This window comes from Salvelinus alpinus, chromosome 5, assembly GCF_045679555.1.
Source record: "Salvelinus alpinus chromosome 5, SLU_Salpinus.1, whole genome shotgun sequence".
NCBI classification, from domain to species: Eukaryota; Metazoa; Chordata; class Actinopteri; order Salmoniformes; family Salmonidae; genus Salvelinus; species Salvelinus alpinus.
The window spans coordinates 62,708,606-62,736,379 of record NC_092090.1 but is presented as its reverse complement, the minus strand read 5'-3'; the positions used below and the strand labels follow the sequence as shown (position 1 = coordinate 62,736,379).

Here is a 27,774-nt window from a genome sequence, read left to right as displayed (position 1 = left end):
CTTTTCAGTGGAATGTGGGAGGAGTTCCGCTAGCGGAACGCTGGGGCTAGACAGGATAACTGAGTTACTGAGTCATAACTCATTCATTAAATGTAACATTGTGGCAACTCTTGTTCTCTGCTATTGTATGACTCTAATTTGTAAATCGGTCACAAATAAAGCTATCCCCAGTAAAATTGGAGCACAACTCATGAGCCTGCTCACTTCACTTTACTTCACTTCACTTCACTTCACTTCACTTCACTTCACTGCTCACACCTAATCCAGTCCCCACCTGTGACTGATAACAGGAGGAGAGATTTTGAAAAGCTCTCTCTGAAAACCTGCCCAGGGACTTCAGTTGAAAATTAGCCGACTGGCTAAAACCGGCACTGTTAATGAAATGTTGATTAATAAAAATTAACAAGAAACTCAAAAACGTAGCTAGCTATCTAGCTATATGACATAAAAAGCTATGTAAAATAGCTAAAAGGCTATAAAGTAGCATTTAGTGTAAAACTGTCAGTCATAAGTGGAAACATTTACAACTGCAATTAAGTTACTTTATCTTTTTTTAATGTATTTTCCCTCAGACGATCTGGTAGTAATATTGCTAGCTAGCACTCCTAGCAGCTTATGCTAACTAGCTAGCTGGCTAGCATTTACTGCTAGTGAAGTTGCTAGCTAGAAAGTTAGCATAAAGTAGGCGAGTTGCCCCCAACACACTCATCCAACATCCTGCTTTACAAAAAAATTATCTACATTTTCCTCTCTAAACAAGTGGATTATTTATGTTAAGGCTTTCCTACTTGTACATTTATAAATATATATATAGATCTAACTTCATTGGACTATAACTACAGCTTTTTAAAATTTGATTTTTTTTAAATCAACTTACCACAAAATCATTTTGTTGAAATATCTCCAAAAGTTGTGATGACACAGAGGACATTTTTTGTTGAGCAAGAGCAGTGGCAGCCAGGGAAAGTGTTGGGGAAATAATTTGGTGACATCTTGTGGTCTTAATGTGAATTACAGGGGGGGTGGCAGTTACCCCTGGGGGCTAGTTACCCCCTAGTACCCTAACTCCATCACTAGAGGCAAATGTAAGAAAAAACTCTGACGTCAAACAACTTTGAATAACAAACCCATCCCATATAAGTAACGGATAGCATCGAATATCTGTCAGTCATCAGTGAAGCAGCAAGAGGAATATAGGCGCGCTTTTTCTGCACAATTGCAATGCCACATTCCACGCTTCTACTGTGCGTCATCGGACTCCTAGCGTTCTCCTCTGCGTGCTACATCCAGAACTGTCCCAGAGGCGGGAAGCGCGCGTTACAGGACACCGGCACCAGACAGGTAGGCCTACGTTACAGACTGTTCTATTTTCCGAGTCCTCTTTTTAGGCTATATAGGCTATGCTTCAAAGGTAATTACTTTGTGCTGTCCCCCCCCCCCCCCCCCACCAGAGTAGATAGACTAGGCTACCATCTTTCCATTACGCACCGCACAACTTTATTATAATCCATAGGCCTAAAGGTTTGGAAAATGACCATTTGAAAATTACCGGGTGCAGTAATTTATTTTTCCTATTGCATTTTAGTTAGGTTTTTTCTAATGGTCATACTGTTATGTTGACAACTCATCAATATAGAGCCTATTGTTTTATACAATTCGGTATTTACACGGTCATAATAAATGCGGAATGGAATTTAGATTGAACCGACATAATTGTAGGCAATTTTTTTTCTTCTTGGAGTTCATCTGTGCTTCCAGTGCTCCTTAAAACACACATAGGCCTACAACAATGAAAACATTTTTTTTTCTTTATTATGGATAATTGTATTTCCAATACCAACTATTATCAATAATTAAATCATAAACAAATGACACATTGAGGTTCATAGCATAAAAACAATAGAAAGCCAGCTAACTGGTCTCTCCCCCTGAAGTGCATGACATGTGGACCAGGGGACCAGGGCCGCTGCTTTGGCCCCAGTATCTGCTGTGGGGAGGGACTGGGCTGCTGGATGGGCTCCTCAGAGACAGCACGCTGCTTTGAGGAGAATTACCTGCCCACCCCCTGCCAGACAGGAGGGAGACCTTGTGGATCTGATTCAGGGCACTGCGCTGCACCAGGAGTTTGCTGTGACTCAGGTACAGTAGGTGTCATTGTTTATTTCTGTCTATTGTGTTTCGTCTGTGTGTGTGGTTGTGCGCTTACCCGTTTGTCTGTCTGTCTGTCATCTGCCTCTGTATGTCTGTCTGTTTCTGTCTGTGCAAACCGGTGTATACTTGTGTAACAGTATAACTTTAGTACGTCCCCTCGCCCCGACACGGGCGCGAACCAGGGACCCTCTGCACACATCAACAACTGACACCCACGAAGCATCGTTACCCATCGCTCCACAAAAGCCGCGGCCCTTGCAGAGCAAGGGGCAACACTACATATTGGTTTCAGAGCAAGTGACGTAACTGATTGAAATGCTACTAGCGCGTACCCGCTAACTAGCTAGCCATTTCACATCCGTTACACTTGCACAATAAATGCTATGTTTATATCGCTTTCTAACTCTCATCGTTGTATGTATGTCGACAGAGAGCTGTGTTCTAGATCAAGACTGTTTGGGGGAGAGTCGGTACCACTCTCCTGCGGATCACAGCGCTGGAGCCACAAGTGACTCACCGGAGGAACTGCTGCTGCGCCTGCTACACTTTGCCACCAGGGGGCAAAGTGAATACTAAGAGTAACAATCTCACTCCAGAGATTCGCTTACATGTTGCCTAATTCCCTTACTAGCATTTGACACTTCTCGTAGATCGGAAAAGATTGAAATGAATTACTTAATTTTTTCAGAAGGAACTTCAAGTAATTGGATAGGTTTTAGCAATATGGTAATTGTTCCACCTTGCCTAGTGGTGGCGATTTCGCCATATTGTTGACCACTACTATCAAAATCTTTTACATCTATACAATACTTAGGCTAGGGGCCCGCGGTCGATTTGGAATCAGGCAAAATGGTTAAACCTCTGACAGAAATAACAGGATAAAATGGATACGAGTTATGAACTGTCAAAGAAAGAGTGTTTTTTCCACCTAACAACGTATATACACATACATACATTGCATATATACGTTTTAAGTTCTACAAGACATTGTTTCTCCTAATGCCTCAATATAAATAGGTCATGTATACACCACAGAAATACAGACATTTAAATATGTAGGAAATAAATCGTTTTCTTGCAGTGTTATAGAATGATCAGATTAATGTTCAACAATCATTGTTGTTAGTATGTGAAGTGCTTGTAGATCACTACATTAATGCAGTGCATTACAGATATTACTATTATGAATCACCATATAATACTGAGAATCTCTGCTGTTGTATAATTGAATTAAAGATATCAAGAAATCACTACCAACCAAACTTGTCGGTTGTCTTTTGTACCCAGTTCCAAGCCAGGTTCTGTACTTCTGAAGAGTAATTATACCTGTCTCATAGCTTTGATTTACTGAAAGAAACGGATGCGTCTTGACTGGTTCTACCGTGTGTGTGTGTGTGTGTGTGTGTGTGTGTGTGTGTGTGTGTGTGTGTGTGTGTGCGTGCGTAGTTTTTCTAGGATGGTATGTGCAGCCAATACCTGGATATTTAATTATAAAGTGCATTGATGGTTAAATAACACCTGGTCTGAGGAGGTTTGAGAAGACACCTATGTGTCACGAACCGACTCGTAGCCCGTAACAAAGAGGGAGACAACGCAGAGATAACGGAATAACAAAAAGATATTTATTAAATAAAGTAAACTATATACAATTAACAATGGTGTGTGTCTAGGCAGTAATCAGTAGTGTAAGTGAGTGGTTGCGTGCATAGGTAGTGATAATGTGGGGTGTTGAGCAGTGCCAAAATAAACAAGCCACAAAATGCCACAACCAAAAATACAGTGTGTCTGCATGGAGAGAGTCTCTCTAATGAATAGGGGAAAGGTGTATTTATCCCTGGGACACACCCGAGCCCAGGTGTGTTCCATTTCACTGACTACCCATCTTATTAAGGAAAACAATAGCAAAGAGAAAGAATTCGGAAGACAGAATGGGAGGGTCGTCACATGTAATTTTGCAAAAAGGCAATTGCAAATTGCTTTGTGGTGAGTGAGAGTGTGAGAGAGGGGGGTGGAACATATGCAAGTCATTAGCAGTTTACTACTGTCAAACCAGTGTTGAGATGATTTAGCAGGTGTGTCATCGTGCTAAACAAACACTCTTCGTCTATGTTTTGATAGCTCTACTCTTATTGAGTATGTTTTCCTGGACAAACCAATCAACTACTCACTGTATCACACCATAAAATTCCCCAGGGGGAATTCTACCATGTGAAGATGTCTGGAACTAGTATAGAGTTGGAGTATAGAACTCTTCAATTTATCAGCAAATAGATTTATTAGCAATTTCACTGAGGGGTGTTTTCATACTTTTTTGATGGAACAACAAAATACATACTGAAAAAGATATGAGTTCTATCAACGCCTGTTGACAACACAGCTCAACCTTAAATTGCATTATTTGCGCTATATTGACAGTATAGCCCCCTTTATTTCCTGTGTTGGTTTGGTATGCACTGCCCCCACTTTTACCCTGGCTTTTACCAGGCTGCTCCACCTAGATCTCTGTTTTTGGTTTGCCACCTATATTCTATTATCCATTCTACCATTCTACATGATGTCTCTCGCAAAGCATTGTGAGGTTGTTGTAGTCTTTCATTAAGTTAAATGTAGTAGTAATCGAACCTGTTAAAACCTGCCAGACTAATACCAACAACCCACAGCGATAGGAGGGGGGAGGAATTCGGTATAAATTCTGATGGGTTTCACTTGCTCTCTCACTCCCGCTGTCACCATGGATCTTAGAGTGATGGTGATGCTGCTCTTTCTGTGTGCTCTGGCCGTCACAACCACTGAAGGTAAGGAAGACACTGTAATACAAGTCTATTCAACTATATTCTTAGGGGGGGCAGATGTACAAAAGGTAAATTGCAGAGGGGCCGGACATTTTCCACATGCGATTATTCTTTGGAAGAACTGTATAAGAAAGCAACGCAACCACCAATAAAGCACTTTTCTTCAAATGTAATGTTGCTAAAACGAGGTAGGAAACAAGTGGAGGGTGCTCAACCAATGAGGTGCAACCAAATAATTTGATCATCATTGAAAAGGTAAAGGTGCAAAGCTTGCTCACCATTTTTTTGTTCAAAAGCCTCTTAAAAGTAATGAGGTCCTTTTAAAATGATCTGAAAACTAAGAATCTCAATAAATAACACAAATCAGGTAATGCCAAATTCCAGTCTGAAGGAAGTACAGTATGCTTTGAATTAATTTCCCTCAGTCATTAGATTCGTTTTTTGTCACACTCCCTTCTAACAGAGTCCTTGTGAGTATCAGAGATGGAAACAGAAAGCACGTAGGTGTTCCTTAGAGTCGTAGCTTTCGGGAATGTGGTCATGATCTTTTGTAGCTTAAACCATACAAATGCTAGAGCCAAATTCATATGCAGAATATTTGATTAATGTATAGAATTGATCAAAGGGACCATTATAAATTAATAAATGTTCAGGATCTGGCCCCCTGCCACTCTAATTTCTATCATCAGAACATTTTGCAGTAGTTCTTGCTTGAAAAACAAATATTGATATTTGACAAATCAGAACAGCAGTGGCCTAGTAAACAATGACTTTTATCTATTGGTCAGTCATCAAACCATCACTCCTTTGCATAGAACTCAATGAGTAGCTAGCTGCCTTGAATGTTCATTATTTGGGGCTGTGTGAGAGTGGAGACACAAGAGCTCAGTGGAAATGCTGAAGCTTGTGATGTGTGTGTGTGTGTATGTGTATGTGTGTGTGTGTGTGTGTGTGTGTGTGTGTGTGTGTGTGTGTGTGTGTGTGTGTGTGTGTGTGTGTGTGTGTGTGTGTGTGTGTGTGTGTGTGTGTGTGTGTGTGTGTGTGTGTGTGTGTGTGTGTGTGTGTGTGTGTACATGCGATTAAGAGAAAGAGAAAGAGACAATGAGAGAGAGAGAGATTGACAGTTACTATAGTTATGTTTCCTGAATGGTATTGCCCAGAAGTGTTTATTTGGTGGCACAGGCAGGATTATAATTGTTGGGTTTTATCTGTTATGACTCGCTTACTTTCAGTTGATACTCATCAACCACTAGGTTGTCATTCAACTGTCATTCTATAGTCACAGTTTAAAACAACACAGGTCACTTGAGTTTAAGGAGAATTTACTAGTCTGTGGTTTTTGGAGCAACCTAAACTACTACTTCAGCTACCTCTCCAACTCCTTGTTCTTTGAAAAAACACTCTACTACCTGTACTACTACAACTATTACTACTATTATTATTACTTTATTATTTTATTACCATGCCTACTGAAGCCACTACTACAGATGTATGATCTTGATTTGAGCCAGTTTGCTACAGCAGGAAAATAATCCTGCAGCAACAGGTAATGTTAATTATTATGTGGATTATACAGTAATTAATGGACATTTGTTTGTAGGGGTTGATACATTACTAAAATTACCAACTATTGAAGCCTTTTTAAACCTTGAATATACTACAGGTTTGCATTTCCTGCTGTGTGGGGAAATTCTCAGCAACACCATAGTGATCATATTAAGATCCTACATCTGTACACCAATACAACTTCCACTACTGCAACTACCACTACCATCACTTAGGCCACTATTACTGCAACTCTTACAACTGATGGTAAACATTGCAGGTGGCATTCCTAAATGCTGTGTGACGACATCTATGGACATTCCCCCCAATGTGCTGAGGAAGGTGGAGAGAGCAGAGATGCAGAGAAGCAATGGTCCCTGTGAGATCAACGCACTCGTGTGAGTTCATCACAGTACTGACTAGAGTAGACTAATTGTAGTATCCCAATTACACATTTACTATCATTAAAAACTGTCATGGCATACTAGTGTTAGTGTTCCACTGTCTGATATAAATTATGTTAAAGGTCAGAACAGTAAAAATCATGTTTTTCATGAAATTGGATGATATTTGAAGGTATGATGATCAAAGTATGAAAAATGACTGTCACTTCTACATTGATAACATTTAATCAAAAAGTTACTGGTCCCCTCCCCCCATGTCAAACACTTAGCTTCATCATTAAGGGGACAAGGTGACATTACCTTAATTCTCATTTTAATACACCAATGGTAACATGATACTCTCGTATCTCTTACCGCCTTGTTTCCCCTTTCATCTGTGTCTGGTGTTAGCTAGCTTCTGGCTAGCTAGGTCTTCACCTAGCATGGAACAAAAAGGGGGGGTCGTTCTAAACTGACGCAGTTGTCAAGTCAACACACCCCGTCAGTGCTGCTGTGAATCGCATCACAAATGACATGCCAAACAGGAGATGTGTATTACATTTGTTTATATCATTTGATGCAATTTCAATGTTATTTGAGTTGCTTTGTGTCTCAACAAATTTGCCGGGGGTAATTTTACTGCAACGCTACTCACTGCATCCAAGTTACTTGACAAAGGCGTTTCAAAAAGCTGTCAGTAAAGACGAGGTCATGAATATAAGCTCCCTGCTCACTCAGCCTGTCTTTTCATACTTCCTGGTAGTTAGCCATGAAAGAAAATGTATTTTTCAGAATGACTGTTCAGGGCCTTTAATAAAGACCCTCTATGTCAGATGGTGACCTGAGACAATGTCTTTTCCCCTCCATTTCCATAGACTGCACGTGAAAGGGAAGAAGCTCTGTGCCCACCCAAAGGTAAAGAGAAAGCTGAAGAGGATGCAGAGAAAAAAGGGCGGAAAACAGAAAAAGCATTAGTGCTCTGTGGAGTGAGGGAACTTTTTAATGTGTGGCTAATCCCTTGTGGACAGACTACGTAAACATAACTGGCACCTGACCAATTTATGCAACATTTTACTTCTAGGTTAACTGAGATTAATGTGCAGCAGCTTGACTTTTCTTTCATGTCTTTTTAGACATTTTCCTTGGTTATCATTATGTGTTTTGGAGGAGTTTTGTAAATGCATTACTATGTGTGTGAGGCAGAAACCTGTGGTGTGTGTAATAAAAATCGAATACATTTCTGCATGTAATCCACCAACTAATCTATAGCATTCGCAAAACTGTTTTCTACTTATACTTTGTATAAATAATCAAGGGCTGTGATATCTGAAATAAAATCCATACTTATCCCAAAACATTCTTGTGTTGTTGATTTTAGTATGAGCTGCAATATATTCCCTTATAGAAAAACCACATGAATTTCACATGTGATCTAGTGTTTTACATAACATGTGACAGCATGTAAAAGCAACATTTGATAACATGAAACTACACATGTGAAAACATTTGAGATGCAACATTTAAACATGTGATACCAGGAAACTACACGTGACAACATTTGAACGTTTTTTTACATGTGAAAGTGAAAATTCGATTGTCATGTGAAAATGTTTTTTACATGAAAGTGCAAATTTGATTTTCACATCTGAGAGTTAGATTTTCAGAGAAAATTTTCATATGTGAAAATGCTCATTTTAGCTCACATGCAATTTCACAAGTGAAAGTTGAAAACATGTTATTCTACTTACATGTGAGAAAGTGCTGTTAACTTGTGAACTCTATATTGAATACATATGATTTTACATGTGAACAACTGACCTCACATGTGTGTCTTTTGTTTTCCCATGTGAACATTTCAATTCAACATGTTCAATATGACCCTATCTGGGATTTGAACTCACTATTTGGGATACTTTGATCTTTCTGTTGTGCCACAAAGTTTGAAGCATTCTCAGATGTCCCTGTCACACCCTGACCGTAGAGATCCTTTCATTTCTCTACTTGGTTATGTCAGGATGTTATTAGGGTGGGCATTCTAGTTTTTCGTTTCTATGTTGGCCTGGTATGGTTCCCAATCAGAGGCAACTGTCTATCGTTGTCTCTGATTGGGGATCATATTTAGGCAGCCTTTTCCCACCTGTTGTTTGTGGGATCTTGTTTTTGTGTAGTGCCTGTGAACACTCCATTACTTCACGTTTCGTTTGTTTCTGTATTTGTTTTGGTGAGTTTCATTTATTAAAACATGGTCCATTTATTCCAACGATCGTGACAGTCCCCTACACATTCATTACCTATAATATATCTCTGCACTTAGCAAAAGAGTACCATCAATTTGAGGGTTTTCTGTATAGTGTTCTAATGTTGTTGGAGCATATTATTCTGTTTTAATGCTACTCCTGAATCACTATGATAAATATAATAGTTTTTCTTGAGTGTGTTATACAAAGCTGAGATTTACTTTGAAGGCCAAAGTGTAGGAATACAGATGAAATCAGTGATTGACACAGACATGGTGGCATAGCAGGAATATTGGAATGCTGTGAACCAAGAGGTGGTGAGTTCAAATCCCAGGTGAGGACACCTTGAATAATAATTCATGTATAAACATACACAATGTAGTCAAATATGTGAATTGAAAACACTGTGGCTATTTCGTTATGTTCCGGAGACATCCTAACAACTCATTTTTGTTTGCAGGGCATCATGTGAAAATATTAATCCACATGTGAAAGGTTATGTGAAATATCATCACATTTAAAGTGTTCCAGAACCAGATGGTCTCACATGATTTCACATGTGAAATGTTGTGTGATCACGTGAAAATTCACGTGAAACTTCATGTGAAATATCATCACATATAAAGTGTTCCAAACCACATGTTTTCACATGATTTCACATCTGAAATTTCACATCTGAAATATAATTGTACATGGGCAAAACCTGTGATTTGTCACGTGTGAAATCATGCAGTCTTTTCGTAAGGGTTGCGTTGCGATCACTGTCAGTCACGCTCATTCTGAAGAGGTGTGCAGGCTTTTGCTATAGCCCTGCACTAACCCACCTGATTCAACTAATTTAGGTTTTTGATCATTTGTTGAGTAGCTGATGTGTTAGTGCTGGACTGAGACAAACACCCAACAATCTCTCTCCAGGACCTGGGTTGGTGACCACTGCTTTACAACCTAGCAACAGCAATTAAACCAAGACCACACACAATCCTTCTGCTAACACACCAGCTCTGGTGTACAACAGAGGCACGTACAGAGACCAGTACGGACCAGAGGCACGTACAGAGACATATATACAGAGAAAACATCAATGACCACACATATGAATAAACACAACTGATGTGTGTATCTGGAACACTCAGAGGAGTGACGTTTGGTTGTGGTGTGTTTCTGTGGGTCACTATGACCTGTGAAAATGCTGAGGAGGTCCAGGAAGGTGACCTTCATAGCGAAGCCAGCTGCTTGTGAGTAAAATGACTTCCCTTACTTAACAGAACTCATTCACAACTTTGCCAAAACACATAGATTTCTTGCTAGGGGTGGAGGAGAAAGACCGGATAAACGAGAGAAGTAACCTCTGCTTTAGAGGGATTACTCTACACATGTGAAGGAGGAAAACAAAGGTCTACTAATTAGGAAGATACTTTACCTCCAGGACCAAAATGACAAAAGTTTAGCAGTGTATGAGCAACAAAACAATATATTAAATGACAAAAAATGCCTCCACTCCTTCATCTGCAATGATCATAAAACATGTGAAAGCAATACGGTAGATGGATACCCAGGTGTCCATGTCTTTCACATCAATCTAGACGGAGAGGAGAGGAAGTCACTATTTAGACCCACCTTGGTATTCCATCCTTTCGTCCAGGGAGAGAGATGTGGAGGCTGTGCTTAAGTCTGTGAGGCTGGAGAAGCAGGAAGTAGACAAAGAGAGGAGAAACCACGGCTGGCTCTAGCCTTTAGGAGGCCCTAAGAGATTTGGTTGGGTGGCCCTGATAGTAGTTAATTTCCTGCATTTCTACACATTTTGCCATCGGGCATAGAGAAAATGTTGCCGTTTTAAAGCGAATATCCTGCAATTCTACACATTTTGCCATGACTTATGCCATATTAATGATATCTCAGTGAGCGTGACTAGCAAAATCAATGCAGGTCCCCTGGCTGATGCACAACCAAATTTCAAACTTACACCTTACGTATTCTACTATTCTAAATCTCAACAGTAAGTTGAGACACCGAATGAGTTCCAATTTTTTAAATAAATTGAAAAAAGTTTATGACGCTTATGCCTGGAGTCGGCCCTGGGAGAGATACTGAGCAGAGGAAAACAGAGCCTCTTAGTATAAAAGCTCAGGTCAACTCACTTATCTATCGCCTGCCTACAAACCTGTGTAGACTCAAATGGACTCAGAAAAACATTTTGAGATTTTGTTAAAAAAAATGAAAAAGCAGCCATGTATGCTAATATTATGGGAAATGCTGTGATCGTATTATTCAGTTCTATTCACTGAATTTCCATTTCACTTCCGGGTGAATATTGAGATTCATTGCTCCACAGTCCAATCCTTCTTTATCTCATTCTAGATGGTCAAGAGAAAATACAAGTGTGGACTCAGAGACAGATAGAAAGAGATATATTAGGGAGGGGACAAACACTTTTGACTCCCAAGCTCTCTGCCAGCCTGCAGCCTACAGGTTGATCTAACCTGGGACCAGATCAGATATCCCATTTGGGACCAGACCAGACCAGATATCCGGTCCCAGGCTACAAAAAGAGAGGTGCAAAGTTACTGGCTGCAAGAGTAGCAATATTAAACAAAATTACACAATGGCGCCACCTAAAGGAATTAACAACCACTTGCCTTCATTTTGAAGATTAGTAATGACAGTGAGAATTTTACAGCTGGAACAGGTAATAAATCATGAACTACTGTGTTATGGTGCAATAAAATAATCATAGCAATCCCCGTATCCAGATCGTCTCCTTTCCCTTTCCCTTGATTTATTATATTTACATAAATACTTAGCTGTGTGACTGTGTGTGTGTTATGGTTAGTCGTACTTCAGGCAGTCATTGAAATTCCATGTCATTTTACTTAAAAAATTGTAAAAAATTGACCATGCATGGAAATGAATTGTGAATAATCAAGCATGATTCAGCAAAATGGCATAACGTCTATATTTGGCACTAAACGTATATCTCCTCCCTTCTATGCAAAAAGTAAAAGTAAAGATATTGTTTATAATCTTCCAGAATTATGTAATTCCCTTCGCAAATTTCAGCCTGTTTGAACAGTCCCAGCCCACTCTAATTAACGTCCTCCCCTTTTACCAAATGATCGCGACAAAGCCTAAGTGAAAGCAACCGAGATCATTATATATATTTTTGCGATAACAACTATTCTTGAACTAATGTCTGTCATGTCTACCTCAGCTAATTTACCAGAACCCGAACATTCCGTACTTTTAAAGTGTTTATCTGCTGCGTTCTACGCTGTCAGTTCTTTTTTTATCATTGTTGTAAACAAAACGATTCTCACAAACTACAGGTAAGGTCGTTTCGTCACTGCAATTATTGTGTACAGAGGTTCAACAAATAACATTCTAAATTAACATGACAATTTGAGGCTCAAACAGGCAGCCAGTTATCATGGGTTACCTTCTGTATTGTATTGTTTATACGCTACATCTTGACATCTTGATTATCCAATAACATTTATTTCCTTGCTTTTAGATTTCCCTCCTACATGTTTCTAGGAATTGGCCAGGTAGGCTATTCTGTATCTCAATTCAGGATTCTTGAGGTAGAAGTTGCACCGCAGATGTAGGATCAGGTTACCTTCCCGTATCATAACCAAATCAAACTGTTGATGAAATAAGAACTGACCATTATCAGTAGCGTAACATCAACTACATCACTGAGTGTGGAATTGCCATCTATTCATAAATATTGATCCCCCTTCTTTTTTTAAAATTATTTACAGATGACTACTACAATCCTCATTCTCTATTTTGCTAAAATGAACCAAACAGTTCACTTCCAAGACTTTGACAGAAGCGTTCTCGTCAAAGTAAGTGATTTCCCTTTATTTTCATCTTCTGTCTGTCACAGATGCATACAACAAAAGGTGAACCACAATGAGCCACAAAAGGAACCAATGTTAAAAAAAAGATTTGGGGGGCCATTTGCCAACATGTCAATGTAATAATCTTGATTTAATTAATTTAATACATTCTGGACATACAGATCTTCCCCCTACCTTTGCTGTATGTTGGAAACCACATAACAGGACTGGCTAGTACAAAGAAGTTAAGGTACAATGGAGTCTAAATGCATGAGTGAAACGTAATGTTTCAGATATCATCTCAATTACAGTCGGTACAATTTAAACAACACTCCCTACTCATAGGAACTTAGGCCTGGGCGCCAAGCACTTTGTGACAAATGCATTTATAAAAAAGCAGATCAAATATTAATGATTGTATTGATTGATCCATTGATCCTTGTACAGCTTGCCCATGTTCACAGTATTAAGGAAGTTCACCATATTGATGACAATGATCATGGAAGCAAGGCTATTGAGGTTTGTGGCCATTTTCCCACATGTCTACTGCACTGTAATAACTGCTCATCTTTTACAGTTCAGCCTTAAAGTTTACAGTTCAGCCTTGAAGTATTAACATGTTCATTCACATTTCCTCTCCAGAAAAACATTCCCTAATCGTCTTATCTACAGTGTTCTGGCCATAGTTTTTGGAGCTTTGGTGGCTGCCAGGTAGGTCCAATAGATTGCCAACACTGATATGCTACTAATACACTTTCACACTGTTAACATACTCCTGTCCGGTGAGCTACCCTCCTTCAGATATTACCTCTGAAAACATCTATAGTTCTTCAAAGGAATCACTGATTATCTTCATTACCATTATGAATAAAATGTACCACTTATTTTCTCCAATAGCTCTGACTTGGCCTTTGATGCAGAGGCCTACACGTTCATTCTGCTTAATGATGTCTTCACTGCTGCCAGTGGTGTGTACACCAAGAAGAAGCTGGGAACTGAGGTGGGACACATTGTAGCCACACTATTTGTCCTCCATCTGTTTTCCCTATCAACATGTAGACCAGGGCAATTAGGAAGGGATAAAGAATTGATTTCAGCACGTAAACATACCTTTTTTACCCGTCGTCAAATAAATAATCGCAGAATGGTTCTGGGTACTGTGACAATACCAAGCACCTGGACTACATTCTCCTTACAGGTAGATACTTCCAGTTTTTAGATTTAAGAGATTCTTAAACAGGCACAGGAGAATACATACATATTTATACGGCAGGTTGAATGAATCTAGTCCTTAGTTTTGCAACAATCGATACATTTACATCCTGCATGTTTACATTCCAGCCAAGTGAGGAAAGGTGAAGTGAGGTGTTGCTGAAAGAGTCACCTGTGTTCTATTGCTTACAATGTATAGGGTCTGAATTTTCAGGATAATGACTCACCTAAACGTGGCCAGGCTACGTGACGTTGATTCATTTGTTTGGATAACCACCCTTAAAGTAAACACTGCAAAATGCGTAACCTGCCTCTACTGTGGATCACTGGATCTTTAAGCTCCAGCAACACTCTCCTCTTATGGTTGAACATTTGAGGAGTTGAAAAGCGAAGTGTTTTGCGTAATTCGGGATTCACATGAAATAAAGTTTTCTATTTCTTTAAAGGGTCTTGGAAAATATGGGATCTTATTTTACAATGCATTCATCATCGTCATCCCAACTCTTCTGGCAAGTGCATTTACTGGGGATTTACACAAGGTAAATGGATTTCTTGTTTTCTCAGGATAAGCATCGCTTTTAGCCACAGATTTAGGATCAGTTCATTCCCGCCTGTCTGTCTGTCTGTCTGACCCGCTGTCTGTGTGTTTGTTTTCCATTGACAGGCCATCACATATGAACACTGGTTGAATGCCCCCTTTGTTTCCTGCTTCCTTATTTCCTGCATCATGGGGTAAGTCAGTGTACAAATGACTCAAAAAAGAAACTGGCAGCGTATGCCTTTTTATATGGCTGTTAAAGGGGGATTATTCCACTTCTGTCATTTGATATGTTTGTGGTTCAACATTGTAAGAGCAAGATGTGTCTCAAGGAAGTGTAGTCTCCATGAGGATATCCTTCCTCAACAACTGGAGGCGGAGCAGAACACTGAGACACGTTCCACCTTAGCCATGATGTTGTCCCATTGGGCTCAATCGTTGCCAACACAACTTCCCCTAACAAATCTTAGAACATATTAAGAAAAGTAATGCAAAAGGCCCCTACTACCATTCATTGTAGAGCAATATTTCATAAACATATTAGAAGGGCAAATAGCAGCCAGAAAAGAGGTGTCTCAGTTACATAAAAGGTTTCAAATGACCACTTCTGAACACACGTGGGAGGTAAAAGGAAAATGTGAACTAGAAATGAATGTGGTGGTGGAAGATGAATCATGGGAGAGAATTTGTGAAAGTAGTCACAAATGCAATAGTAGCCCAGCGTGGAGGGATTTTGACTGGTAAGTGAAGATGAGATACTTTAAAACACCTTTGTTGATATCGAACATTTGATCAAACAGCTTCAGCACTGTTGGAGTCGCTGTGTTGAAAAATATGAGACCACACACGCATCTTCTGGTACTGTCCAAAGTTACAAGGGTTCTGGAAGAGCATTAAAAAAAGTAAGAAGTGAAGACAATCCGAGACATTGAGTTACCACTGGACCCAATGTTCATTTTATTAGGGGTATAATACCTTGTAACCTGGAAGATAAAAAAACAACTGTACATATTAAGGTCACTGTTAGTGATTGCACAGAAAATTATTATGTTCAATTGGCTTAAACCATAGCCGCCAACTGTAAGTCAACGGGAAAAAATTGTCAATTATGGAAAATATGACAGCCAGGTTGCAACTAAAGATGGATACTTTTCTGTCGAAATGGACTCCCAACAGATTGTACCTTGCCCAATAACTGTATAGACAAAAAGAGGGACATATGTTTGTAGAATAATTCCCTTCATTTAATGACACTGAAATAAACTCCTGTAATTATTAGTATTATTACTTATTTTGGTCCTTTTAAGGATGTTTTATTTTTAAACTTAATTTTTTGAATTTCTATTCTTCTTTATTTTGTTTATTTTTATGTCTCTTTCCCTTTTCTTCCAAAAAGTATGATCGTTCACATGGTGTTCTATAATGTATATTTGAACTTGAAAAATAAATCTATGTTTAAAAAAACAAAAGGCCCCTACTAGGGGGTGGTGGTCTTATTATTAATAATAAATAATAATCATAAAAATCATATGAAATGTAAGTATAACATGATAAAAATGTTGCGCCTCTGTTTAAGGTTTGTGCTGATGTTTTCCATAGTGCTGTGTAGCCACTACAACTCTGCACTGACCACCACGGTGGTGGGAGCAATTAAGGTAAGAAGAGCACATGTGGACCAGTAACATGTGGGTCAATATGTTTGTTCCTAACATTTCGGGGCTGTATTGACACAGCTGGGTCAGGTTCAGTGAGCACAAAATGGGGGGGGGGAAGAAAATGTTTTTAAATGCACAATCCTCTTCTGATCATGTCCTTCTCACGAGTCCACATATCCATGAATATCATGCCAAGGCAACTAGTGTATCAAGATCAATTGTTTTCCGCAGAACGTTGCTGTGGCCTACATCGGCATGTTTTTAGGTGGAGACTACCTGTTTTCATGGACAAACTTCCTGGGGTTAAATATTTGGTAAGAGCGGATGAGTTTCCAAGTCGTGACACATTAGCTCAGGAACACTGTTGCTATGCCATTCTGTTTAAGTTATTGCCAATGTCCAACTCTATAGTTCTCTCTTCTCGTCAGTATATCAGGGGGACTTGTGTATTCCTACCTGACGTTCCACAGCAGCAGCAAACCATCCCAAAGCGATGAAAGCGGAATACAGGGAAACCAGGATCAGCTGATCATTCCCATGATGGACGATTCCATAGACAGACTCCCTGTGAAATAAGTGAATAAACCTGTGATGAACCAGGTGAGACATGATGCCGTAGTCTCTTTTTCTGTACTGTAAGCAGTAAACACTGCCTTCATAGTGGAGCAAAAGTTATAACATTTTGTAGACTTAAATTATCATTATGTTAAATTATAATCATATTTTAGACCAATGTTCATTATTTTGTGTTGCAAGTTGAAACCTGCAATTCAATTGTCTTGTCAAGGGTTTAGCTATGTTATTACACACGTAAATAGCAATACTATACGTGTTATTACACACATAAATAACAATACTATATGTATTATTACACATGTAAATAGCAATACTATATGTATTATTACACACGCATATAGCAATACTATATGTATTATTACACATGTAAATAGCAATACTATATGTATTATTAAACATCCATATAGCAATACTATATGTATTACACATGTAAATAGCAATACTATTTGTATTATTACACATGTAAGTAGCAATGGCCACTAGTAGTTACTAACCACCTCTTGAAACCAATGTGTGTGACTGAAAGACATACTGTAAGTGTAGTGTATAGAGTTGTATGTTCAATGAGAACATAAACTAGTTTAGTGATGCAGCTCTTACCAATCAATGAACCTAACTATAAACGTGACGAAATGAAACTAGCTCCTAGATCATGATCAACGATGGTGTTTATTGAAGACCAACAAGTACCAACAGTGGACTGCCTATAAAGAGAATCTCTGCTTTAAACAACAACAATGTCATCTCCACAGAGCAAGTCAGAACATTTCCTATCAAGGCCTAAAACACACCAATTCTGACTATGGTCTGTTTAACACGGTGGGAGAGAAAGTGAGTTTCACAATCATCTACACATGAACTTCAAGCTCTTGTACTGTAGATCGTGTGCAGTCATTTTCCCCCTTCTCTATTTCTAACAAACAAGTTAGGGAATATATTAACCGACGAAACATTTTGAAACCAAATAATAAACAAAGAGTTAGAAAAACAAGATATATACATTATACATAATTTGGTGCTTTGACTATCAAATAATAACTGTCGTCCAGTTGAACCTGTACTCTATTAAAAGATTTATAGGACATGTTATCCCACTGGACAGTGTGGTCCATTCAAAGTCTAGTTTTATTTACATTTGTTTGAATTGTAAAGTAAAGTGAATTCAATGTGAATTCTTTTTTTTTTTTTTTTACCATGTCATTGGTTAAAAGTTGTCTGAAAAAAATACAAACCAAAATTCCTTAATGTTAATGACTTTTGGTAAATCCAATCAGTTTTCCAAATTGATTTAACGTCATAACGTTGCATTTTTGTTGTTGTTGAAATGCTGTGGAAACAACATTGATTCAACCAGTTTGTGTCCCAGTGGGATACAACATATTTAATCACATATGGCCAATAAAGGATCTGGGTATTGCGCGAAGCACAAACCTAATCAAACAACCGAAACATAAATTTAAAAACAATTGACCATTGATCATAAAACCTTTACACAATGTAAAAAGATGTAGTGTTGCTAACAAATAATAAAACATCGCCAACGCCAAGCAATCATTACATCCTCTAGACATTTCTCTAGACCGGTCTGATAAGTGGAAACGTTACACTGCAAACTTAATCAATAAAGGCAAAACTTAATAGCAGATAGATACAAGTTCTGCTGCAAAGGTGAGTGACATTCTAATTGCTATTAGTTGACATGGATAGATACTAAATCACTGAGGAAGGACATGATCAATAAACTCTTCAGTGGAATTACTCAGTATGTCCGTACTCGGAGAAAGCTTGTGATAGCAAATCGGTGTCATCAATAATGTCAAATAAACATGATGAAATAAATACCTATGAAGCGTTGATTGCAGAGAAGACTTGTTCATACACCACCAATGGCGCTACCATGTCCGTATCTCCAATCAGCTAGCATCTTTTAATATAAAAGATGGCAGCACTTCTGACTTTACATATCCTGGCTCTGCATGTCTTCCTTCTGTCCGGCGATGTGATTTGGTTAGAGCAGGGACGGTCAACGCCTGCACAGCCATAGCTCTAACACACCCGGGTCGACTGATTGTGGTCTAAATGGCCATGATAAGATCACCATTTGAATCGGGTTTGTTAAGAGCTGAGATGGAGCTAAATCTGCTCACTCTGCGGCTCTCCGGGACCCGAGTTGTCCCTCCCCTGGGTTAGAGCTACAGGTCTGGGTGGGATTCGTTTGACAGGTGAAGGTGTCAGAGCTTGGATTCTTGTGAAAGCTTGTGCCTAGCTACTACTCTAGATTGGACTTGCAATGACCACCTCTTCTTCTAACAGTGGGTTGCATCCCAATCGTCTCTTCAGTGACTTCCTCCCCTCATCTACTCTCCTTCATCTGCACTGATCTGAAAGAACTAGACAGGTGGAAGCAAGATCCCCTGATAGGCTTCCACCGCATTGCTTTTCCACCTACTGTATCCTGTCACAGTCCAGATCAGAGCATTTAGATACACCTAAGTTATCCTACGTCTGAACGCACCCTGTACCACTACTTCCATCTGAGCCGAATCCACATATACATCCATTATACGAATACGCACACAATCACAAGCACAGAATATGCTTCACACAATCACAAGCACACAATATGCTTAAGTTCCCGAAGTAAAAGACGGCAAATAACTCGTTACCACCAAAGTGCAAACAAAACAACAGCAAAAACATTCAAAGTTCCTCTCTCCTCTTTTCTTTAGAAGGCAGAGGAGAGTAAAAACATTCATCAAATAATGACATCTACAATCATAGCAGCCCAATAAGGTAACATTGGAAGCTGGATAAGGTGCTTTAAGCTTGTGCCTGCCCCACACTGCAGGTGGAGGAGTTCCTTCCACATACTAATCTAAGGTCAGCTTAGCGTCCCCCCCCCATTAATGGTTAAGTATTTGGGGAGGGTAAGCTTATCCTAGATGTTTTTCCCTACAGGCAAACTTCTATCCCAAGCATACTGCGTAGGGAGGCAGAAGGGGATTGACTGGGGAAGGTTTCAGGACTGGGATGTGGGCGGGGATTTAGGCAGACAGGTTATTAGCCAGCTCAATGAGCGCCAGGGCACCATGAAGACGCTCCCGTTGCTCTTGGAGACGCCGCCTAGCAGCCCCGCCCCCGTTGCCCTTCTCTTCCTCCATTGGATCCTCCTCTTCTTCCTCGTCTGATTGGAGAAACTCCCGGGGGTCCTGCTGCTCCTGGTCCTCCACCCCACCCGTGCCCTGGGGTTTCCCCTTGGTGGGCACAGGGGCACGCTGCTCACGGGTCTGCCAGTACCTGCCACAACACAGAGACAAGGGGGGGATATGGTGAGTATTGGGGTGTGCAGAACAGGGTGATATCGCTTGATTTGTTTACTAGTTTTTACTATCCATCTGATCTGCCTGTCCTCCCTCCCTCCAGAGCCACCCACTTTGCCAGCCACTCTGCCACAGCCTTATTGTCCACAGACTGGGCCTTGCCTGGTCCCTTTTTGGGGTCCTCTCTCTTCAAACGGGCATACGGGTGCTTTGGGCAGTGCCGGTTAGCGTGGGTAAAGCGACTGCCACAGGCTGCGGAGGTAACAGTAACATCCGAGTTAGTGTCAATGCTTTTCCATTTGGTAGATTCTGCACCCCATCTATATGAAAGGTCTCAAGGTACCACCTATGTAAAGGGACAAAAGTGACGATCTAGTTGTGTACTTACCTTTCTTAGAGCAGACAAAGGGCTTCTCTCCAGTGTGCAGACGCTGGTGGGTCTTTAGCTGGCCACTCTGGACAAAAGCCTTGCTACAGTCAGGGTAGTCACACAGGTATGGCCTCTCCCCTGAGAGAGAACACAGATGGGGAGTTGAACTAAAACCACATGCTATTTGTCACATGCTTCGTAAACAACAGGTGTAGACTAACAGTGAAATGCTTACTTACGGGCCCTTCCCTACAATGCAGACAGAAACGTTTAGAAATAATAGAAAAATATTAACACGAAGAATAAATACACAATGAGTAACGGTAACTTGGTTATATACACGGGGTACCAGTACCGAGTCGATGTGCAGGGTCAATGCAGATAGTCCGGGTAGCTATTTGGTTAACTATTTAACTAACTAATTAGCAGTCTTATGGCTTGGGGATAGAAGCTGTTCAGGGTCCTGTTTGTTCCAGACTTGGTGCATCGGTACCGCTTGCCGGGTGGTAGCCAAAGGAACAGTCGATGACTTGGGTGGCTGGAGTCTTGGTGTTCCGCCAAATGCAGGTTGCAACACAGGTAACAGCATAGTGTCCTGGTAGGCTGGGTGTCCGTGTGTCAGGGCCATCTGTGCTCTGCTCTCACCTGTGTGTGTTCTCTTATGGGCCTGTAGGGACTTCTCTCTGGGGAACACACGATTGCAGATGTTGCAGCGGATGCGACTGGAGGAGCTCTCCCCCTCGTTGATCAACTCACGGACAGTGTCAGCACGCGGGCGGCCACGCCGAATACCGTCCTGAAAACAAAGAGGAAACAAAGTTAACTACAGTTTAAATTAATAAATGCATCTTTCTTTACTCTCTGAATACTTAATGTAGACTTACAACCTCATACTTTCAGTTTGGAATGCAGCATTATTCCCCTAACAATGTTTGTTTTACTAAAACAGTAACTAGTTGTTACGTCGTCTTATACTGATGCTTTATGAACGGCTTCATTCAAAGCAAAAGTTCCCTCAATTTCTAATTCCAACTTCAAATCATTGCTGCCACACATGATATAAATCAACTTGATGATCATTGTCAAATAGGGATATTTGTTTGTTTGGTACAAATGAATGGTGCCAGGGCCACAAGCAGTTCAACATTGTGGCAAGGTGCATGTATTCATTCATTCCATGCACATCCGGTAAAAAAAAAAATTGCCGCGCGAGGTGACATCACGTGTGACAGATGTTACTGTAGGAAGTGACTGGGTTTTAAAATTCATCATGTCACACCGTGCGCGCAGGCGTTTTTTAAAAACACACTTTTCCTAGTTGCCGTTTCATTAAAAAAAACGACAATGATTTAGATTACATTTCTCTTTTTGCGTCATTCAATGATTCAGTGTAGCCTAAAGTGTATTTGTATCTGGCCTTTCCGATGAGTGTAACATGATCATCTATATTGTAAAGTTGAAACAATGTAACCTATCATTCATTGCAAAAAGATTAAATACAAAAAACAACTGAAAGTTACATGCAAATATGCTCATACATTTATTACGGTATACTAACAGATACATAATTAATACAAAGTCTAAGTAGGCTATTTGTATAGACTACTTTCTAGTCAGTAAAACTATCCTAGCCTACTAGATATGATTTCAACTTCAACACAACGTTATTAGGGTAAACAACATGAACAACAACCTCCAACTTATCCTACCTTAAACTGGTCAGAGGCAGCCAGGTCAGCCTCGCTGGCGGTGTTGGTCCCGGTAGGTGAGGCAGCCCCGTTCACCGAGCCAGGGCTCAGACTCACATTATGGGCGTTCTCCCCCCACCCACACGGGTATCCCATGAAGTCGCTGAATCCAGGGCTGGTCGGCATCAGGGACGCGCACTTCCTGGGCTTGATCGGGGTGGTCTTGATCACAGACACCAGAACCCTCTTTGGGGAGTCGTTGCAAAAAATTACTTGAGGGTGCTTGTTCTCGGCCATCGCTGAGATGAAGACCGATTTGTTCAAAACTGATAACATCTCAAATTGTATCACAATGGTGTTCAGGAATCACTTTGTCATCTAAAGATAGGCTAAACGCGTTTTTATCAAGTAGCTTAACGTTAGCAAAATAGCCTTCTAACAGAAGTTGGATTAGGCAGCTATACGTCTGAAAGTGTCCCACCAAATTCAGCTACTCAATCAGGAGAGAAAATATTCTTCATTTCCAGCGACGTAGACAACCGCGCCACAATTCCGTATTAAAAATTGCACAAATATTCATTAATTTACAAAAATAGAAAGTCCGATGTTCACAAGGTCAATGTGGATACAGCTCCTACTTCTGGAAGTCTTTCCCGCGTTGCAAATCGCGCCTGGGCGGTTCATTTGACAAATCAGTTGAAGGTAAATTAAATCCTCCTACCACATGTATGGGAAATAACCTATTACAAGGGTCAAAGCATGAGGTAAATCCGAACGAGAGCAACACAGTAACCAATGGTCATCATCGGAACGTTCAAAGTACGCTCATTGGTTGCTACTTTTTATCCAATGAATGTTTTAAACGTTCTAGAGCGCGCCTTTACAGATTGACAGCAGATTGAACCAATGTGCATAACGCATAAAACCGCTCCAGACACTGAGATGCTTAAACCAATAGCAATGAAGGGCGGTTAATTTTTACAGTGGACTGGGATTGGACCGCTGCGGATCAGAAGCCTCTCCCACGCATAAAGTAGCCTATGTTTGTTTATATTATTACATTTTTGGAACGATTTAAAGGGAACGGGTGAGTCAAAGGCGCCAAAGTTACGTAGGTAGGCCAACAGACCAATTTTGTTGCTAGATTTAGCAATTTTTCTGACTACCCTGGCAACTTTTTTTTCAAATAGCATCTAGCAACAAATGTAGCTACTTTTAAAAATGTATTTGGAACTTTTAGCAACTTTTGAAAAGTTACTCAAACGCTAAAATGCACGCATTTTCCCTCTAAATGACACAAAAACGATTTTCTCTGTCACACACTCAGTCACAACACACGTCACTGGCTGCAAAAGTGCATTGTGAGTGACGTCAGCAGCAGGCGCTCAGCTCGTGCACAGGCATTAGCAATTTCAGCAAATTGCAAATCATTGTTGGCTGACTTCAACAGCAGTCAGTCAGTCGACGAGCCAAACCCAATGAATATAGTTGGTCACGAATGTTTGATCTTGAACAGAACTTACATCAATTAACATGTCTCAATCAAAATTGTACAGCCAGAAGTACAGAAAAGAGTGGAAGTCTGTACCTGAACAAATGTCAAATCATATTCTTTGCCGAGATGGCCAGTCAATTTGAGTAACGTTATTGTGTAACGTCATTTCGCAACTTTTAGCAACAAATCAACCTGCCTCTAGCAACTTACCCTGAAAATGAGTTGGCAACACTGGGTAGGCCTAATCAAGCCACCAGAGAGGAAATGAAACTGAAAATAAGGTTGCAGTCAGTCATTTAAAACCTATGCCTAGTAGAATAGTCCTACACTATACAAGTATTTGCCTATTACATTAGGCCTAGTAAATTAAATTAACCTGTTGTTTATCAGAGGACTGTTTGTAATGTATGTAAGACTGGCATTGTAACGTTTTTAAAAAGATAATGAAAACAGATTCATTACTTTACTCTGGTTGCATGTGCACATGGCTCTTATGGGATATTTGCGGACATGTAGGCCTACATGTGTAAAGGAAATAAAGTTCAACAGACGGTGTGTGTTGCCTCCTTTCCCCCCTTCTAGTTGGTGTGCCTCCTCACATCGGATCCCATGCATAATATGTTTTTCTGTGATGAAATATGAGCAAAATGTAAGCATAAATTGTGAACGGAGGTTGTATGGCAAATATTTTAATAGCAACTCTTTCTGAAACAGGTGAGATTGTGTCAGGGCTTTCTAAACAGGTGAGATTGTGTCAGGGCTTTTCACCCACTTGGTGGGAGCCCCCCCCCCACCCCCCACCACGTGGTCACATTTTTTTTTTGTGGCACCCCCTTGACAGTTGAGAGAAAAATTTAAGTTTTAAAGTACACTGCAAGGAGGAGCACTGCCAGAGCCCTGCAAAATGACCTCCAGCAGGCCACAAATGTGCATGTGTCTGCTCAAACGGTCAGAAACAGACTCCATAAGGGTGGTATGAGGGCCCGACGTCCACAGGTGTGGGTTGTGCTTACAGCCCAACACCGTGCAGGACGTTTGGCATTTGCCAGAGAACTCCAAGATTGGCAAATTCGCCACTGGCGCCCTGTGCTCTTCACAGATGAAAGCAGGTTCACACTGAGCACATGTGACAGACGTGACAGTCTGGAGAGGCCGTGGAGAACGTTCTGCTGCCTGCAACATCCTCCAGCATGACCGGTTTGGCGGTGGGTCAGTCATGGTGTAGGAATATTTCTTTGGGGGGCCGCACAGCCCTCCATGGGCTCGCCAGAGGTAGCCTGACTGCCATTAGGTACCGAGATGAGATCCTCAGACCCCTTGTGAGACCATATGCTGACACATGCACATTTGTGGCCTGCTGGAGGTCATTTTGCAGGGCTCTGGCAGTGCTCCTCCTTGCACAAAGGCGGAGGTAGCGGTCCTGCTGCTGGGTTGTTGCCCTCCTACGGCCTCCTCCACGTCTCCTGATGTACTGGCCTGTCTCCTGGTAGCGCCTCCATGCTCTGGACACTACGCTGACAGACACAGCAAACCTTCTTGCCACAGCTCGCATTGATGTGCCATCCTGGATGAGCTGCACTACCTGAGCCACTTGTGTGGGTTGTAGACTCCGTCTCATGCTACCACTAGAGTGAAAGCACCGCCAGCATTCAAAAGTGACCAAAATATCAGCCAGGAAGCATAGGAACTGAGAAGTGGTCTGTGGTCACCACCTGCAGAACCACTCCTTTATTTGGGGTGTCTTGCTAATTGCCTATAATTTCCACCTTTTGTCTATTCCATTTGCATAACATATTTTTTTGAGCAGTGTACATTTTCAGCATAGAGAACATTTTGCAGTTTTAAAGGAAGTTTGCTGCAGCACCCCCCCCCCCCCAAAAAGAAAATTCTCCACAAAAGTAGACGACTGCACCAATAGTTCCTCTGTAAATATAACATCTGTTCCATGTGCTGTTCTAATTTCCTCTTGAACATGACACTACAGTAGTTTTTCTGCAGTGCAAGTGTGGCCTCCATATAGCCTATGTAGGCTAGGCTAAGCATACTATGCCCCCCCCCCCCTCCAAATAAATAAATAATAATAATACATTTGGAACTCAGTCCAACTTTAAACTTACTCTTGAAAGTTGTAATAGTAAAATGCACAAAGTGCAATTTTAAAATTGGTGATGGATGATTTAGCATGGTTATTCTCTCCACTGTAGTGATGTAGTGATGTGGGAATGTAGTGATGTAGGGCTGTAGTGATGTAGGGATGGACGTGACTCCTGATGCAGGAGGAATCCCACCTGAGGCGGAGTCACCACACACCACAAACACACACACATTTGTTTCACTATCCTTGTGGGTACCAAAACATTTCATCCCATTCAAAATCCTATTTTCCCTAAACCTAATCTTAACCCCAAACCCTAAAACTAAATTTAACCCTTACTCCTAACCCTAAATCTAACTCCTAACCTTAATTGTAACCCTAACCCTAATTGTAAGCCTAACCCTAAAACTTACCATAACCTTAACCCGTAACCCTAACCACTAACCCCTTATCCTAATTCTAACCCTAATTGTAACACTAAACCTAACCCCTAAGCTTAAAATAGTCTTTGAAATGTCCCCATGAGGGAGAGTTTTCCTTGTTTGACTATCTTTGTGGGGACAATTGGGGATTTTAGTTCCCCACGAGGATAGGATAACCAACACACACACACACACACACACACACACACACACACACACACACACACACACACACACACACACACACACACACACACACACACACGATAGATGGGGGGAACCAGTGAATACAACACATGCACTCAACAATTTCTGGAGGTAATAACATTGATTGATACTGGGAAGATGCATAGTGGAACAGGTGTATAGTTATATTTTTAGTAGTGGTAATGTGTTTATTATACATCCCTCCCATTCATCACAGACCATCAGAGCCAGAGGGAGAAGTGTCTCTGGACAAGTGGAAGGCCCTGCAGAAGCTGAGTCGCCCCAAGGCGGAGTTTAACCTCCGTAAGCTGGACAGCAAGGTGCCCTCCAAGGCATAAAGTCCAAACGCATTGAGGTGAGTGATTCAGATTAGTGCTGCAGAGATTGACCTTTGGCAGGACCATAAATGGATAAACAATTAGGCATTTATTTGTGTTTAAGTTCATGTGTTTCTATTGTTGCTCATATTTGGCATTTCTTATACTAGGAAATATGCTGGAAACCAACTACATATGGGCAGAGGCTTTTTATATTAGTTTTATACAGAGCAGTTCTATTAAGTGAACACCAAAGGCAAGGGTTTTTTTAAAATGTCTTGGTAAAAAACAGACAAAATTATTTTTAGACAACCATAACACATTTTGTGAGGTGAAGAAACTTCTTTCTAGGAGCATGAAAAGTACTGTACACGTATTATAATCCTATCCCCTAACACCACTCATGTTCATATGTCCTGTTGTGCTTCTCTCCAGGCTTATGTCCTAGCCCCAAACCCAGATCACCCTGAGGACTTCCCTGCCTTAGCTATGGGGAGATTAATTATTTTACCAAGACTACAAAGGAATTCCTTTTGTTTGCATTTGGCTCCTGGTGAAATGGGTTGCACTTACATTTTTTGAAATCTATTCTAACACATTTGGGTGTTATTTGTCCTCCTGCCTTGTGTTCCTATGGAAGCACTGAAGGCAATGTTCAATAAGTCCTGTGACAATAGATGTACTGTTGCAGATGGCTTGTCTTGTCTTACTTTGTTCCTCTGAAGGACACAACAGACCAACACAGGCCTTGCACAGTGGATGCGCATCCTCAGAATATTGGCAGTAATTTTCTGATTCTACATGTTAAATCGCCACCGTTCGACGACACCCAGCAGGTGATCTACTGCACACCACTGATGTCGGTGTTGGTCTCTTGTTCTTTACACACTTAGTCTAACCAGTTAGTTAGCAGCTTTCTACATTATATGTCC

At 40.7% G+C, this 27,774-nt stretch overlaps 4 protein-coding genes across 8 annotated transcripts; 3 read left to right on the top strand and 1 right to left on the bottom strand.

Annotated features, from left to right (window-relative positions):
- The first annotated feature begins 1,153 nt into the window (after positions 1–1,153).
- LOC139576448 (vasotocin-neurophysin VT 2) lies at positions 1,154–3,408 on the top strand. The gene is made up of 3 exons (XM_071402589.1): positions 1,154–1,341; positions 1,935–2,139; positions 2,582–3,408. The coding sequence occupies exons 1-3, from the start codon at positions 1,222–1,224 to the stop codon at positions 2,725–2,727; spliced, it is 471 nt and encodes a 156-aa protein (XP_071258690.1). The 5' UTR covers positions 1,154–1,221; the 3' UTR covers positions 2,728–3,408.
- A 1,076-nt stretch (positions 3,409–4,484) lies between these two features.
- On the top strand, positions 4,485–8,226 carry LOC139576447 (C-C motif chemokine 28-like). The gene is made up of 3 exons (XM_071402588.1): positions 4,485–4,946; positions 6,769–6,886; positions 7,747–8,226. Exons 1-3 carry the CDS (start codon positions 4,847–4,849, stop codon positions 7,844–7,846), a joined length of 318 nt encoding a protein of 105 aa, XP_071258689.1. The 5' UTR covers positions 4,485–4,846; the 3' UTR covers positions 7,847–8,226.
- Positions 8,227–12,202: 3,976 nt separating this feature from the next.
- LOC139576445 (nucleotide sugar transporter SLC35D2-like) lies at positions 12,203–27,532 on the top strand. Of its 4 annotated transcripts, none has more exons than XR_011675119.1 (15): positions 12,203–12,431; positions 12,617–12,650; positions 12,867–12,953; positions 13,130–13,197; positions 13,395–13,466; positions 13,590–13,658; positions 13,845–13,947; positions 14,606–14,698; positions 14,824–14,891; positions 16,274–16,352; positions 16,584–16,666; positions 16,781–16,952; positions 21,292–23,393; positions 26,743–26,880; positions 27,278–27,532. XR_011675119.1 is itself a non-coding variant. In XM_071402584.1 (12 exons), the coding sequence occupies exons 1-12, from the start codon at positions 12,295–12,297 to the stop codon at positions 16,926–16,928; spliced, it is 1,041 nt and encodes a 346-aa protein (XP_071258685.1). In that variant the 5' UTR covers positions 12,203–12,294; the 3' UTR covers positions 16,929–16,956. The 4 variants fall into 4 exon arrangements, 1 of the variants encoding a protein (XP_071258685.1); XR_011675118.1 differs by having other exon boundaries at positions 19,887–23,393; XR_011675117.1 differs by having other exon boundaries at positions 17,681–23,393.
- Positions 17,579–22,642, bottom strand: LOC139576446 (zinc finger protein 367-like). Of its 2 annotated transcripts, XM_071402585.1 has the most exons (5): positions 22,328–22,642; positions 21,264–21,414; positions 20,637–20,756; positions 20,362–20,500; positions 17,579–20,225 (listed from the first exon to the last, which is right to left on the bottom strand). In XM_071402585.1, the coding sequence occupies exons 1-5, from the start codon at positions 22,640–22,642 to the stop codon at positions 19,973–19,975; spliced, it is 978 nt and encodes a 325-aa protein (XP_071258686.1). In that variant the 3' UTR covers positions 17,579–19,972. The 2 variants fall into 2 exon arrangements, with proteins under 2 accessions (XP_071258686.1, XP_071258688.1); XM_071402587.1 differs by lacking the exon at positions 20,362–20,500.
- Positions 27,533–27,774: the final 242 nt, after the last annotated feature.

Bases quoted from the DNA above. Each gene is read 5' to 3' on its own strand.
- LOC139576446 (XM_071402585.1), bottom strand. From the start codon at position 22,642: ATGTTATCAGTTTTGAACAAATCGGTCTTCATCTCAGCGATGGCCGAG. The intron at 21,415-22,327 runs GTAGGATAAGTT...CTTTGTTTTCAG, and splicing joins CTGCCTCTGACCAGTTTAAG to GACGGTATTCGGCGTGGCCG. The intron at 20,501-20,636 runs GTAAGTACACAA...TTACCTCCGCAG, and splicing joins CTTTGTCTGCTCTAAGAAAG to CCTGTGGCAGTCGCTTTACC.
- LOC139576448 (XM_071402589.1), top strand. From the start codon at position 1,222: ATGCCACATTCCACGCTTCTACTGTGCGTCATCGGACTCCTAGCGTTC. The intron at 1,342-1,934 runs GTAGGCCTACGT...CTCCCCCTGAAG, and splicing joins AGGACACCGGCACCAGACAG to TGCATGACATGTGGACCAGG. The intron at 2,140-2,581 runs GTACAGTAGGTG...GTATGTCGACAG, and splicing joins AGGAGTTTGCTGTGACTCAG to AGAGCTGTGTTCTAGATCAA.
- LOC139576445 (XM_071402584.1), top strand. From the start codon at position 12,295: ATGTCTGTCATGTCTACCTCAGCTAATTTACCAGAACCCGAACATTCC. The intron at 13,198-13,394 runs GTACAATGGAGT...ATCCTTGTACAG, and splicing joins GCTAGTACAAAGAAGTTAAG to CTTGCCCATGTTCACAGTAT. The intron at 13,659-13,844 runs GTAGGTCCAATA...TTTCTCCAATAG, and splicing joins GGAGCTTTGGTGGCTGCCAG to CTCTGACTTGGCCTTTGATG.
- LOC139576447 (XM_071402588.1), top strand. From the start codon at position 4,847: ATGGGTTTCACTTGCTCTCTCACTCCCGCTGTCACCATGGATCTTAGA. The intron at 4,947-6,768 runs GTAAGGAAGACA...TAAACATTGCAG, and splicing joins GGCCGTCACAACCACTGAAG to GTGGCATTCCTAAATGCTGT. The intron at 6,887-7,746 runs GTGAGTTCATCA...CCATTTCCATAG, and splicing joins TGTGAGATCAACGCACTCGT to ACTGCACGTGAAAGGGAAGA.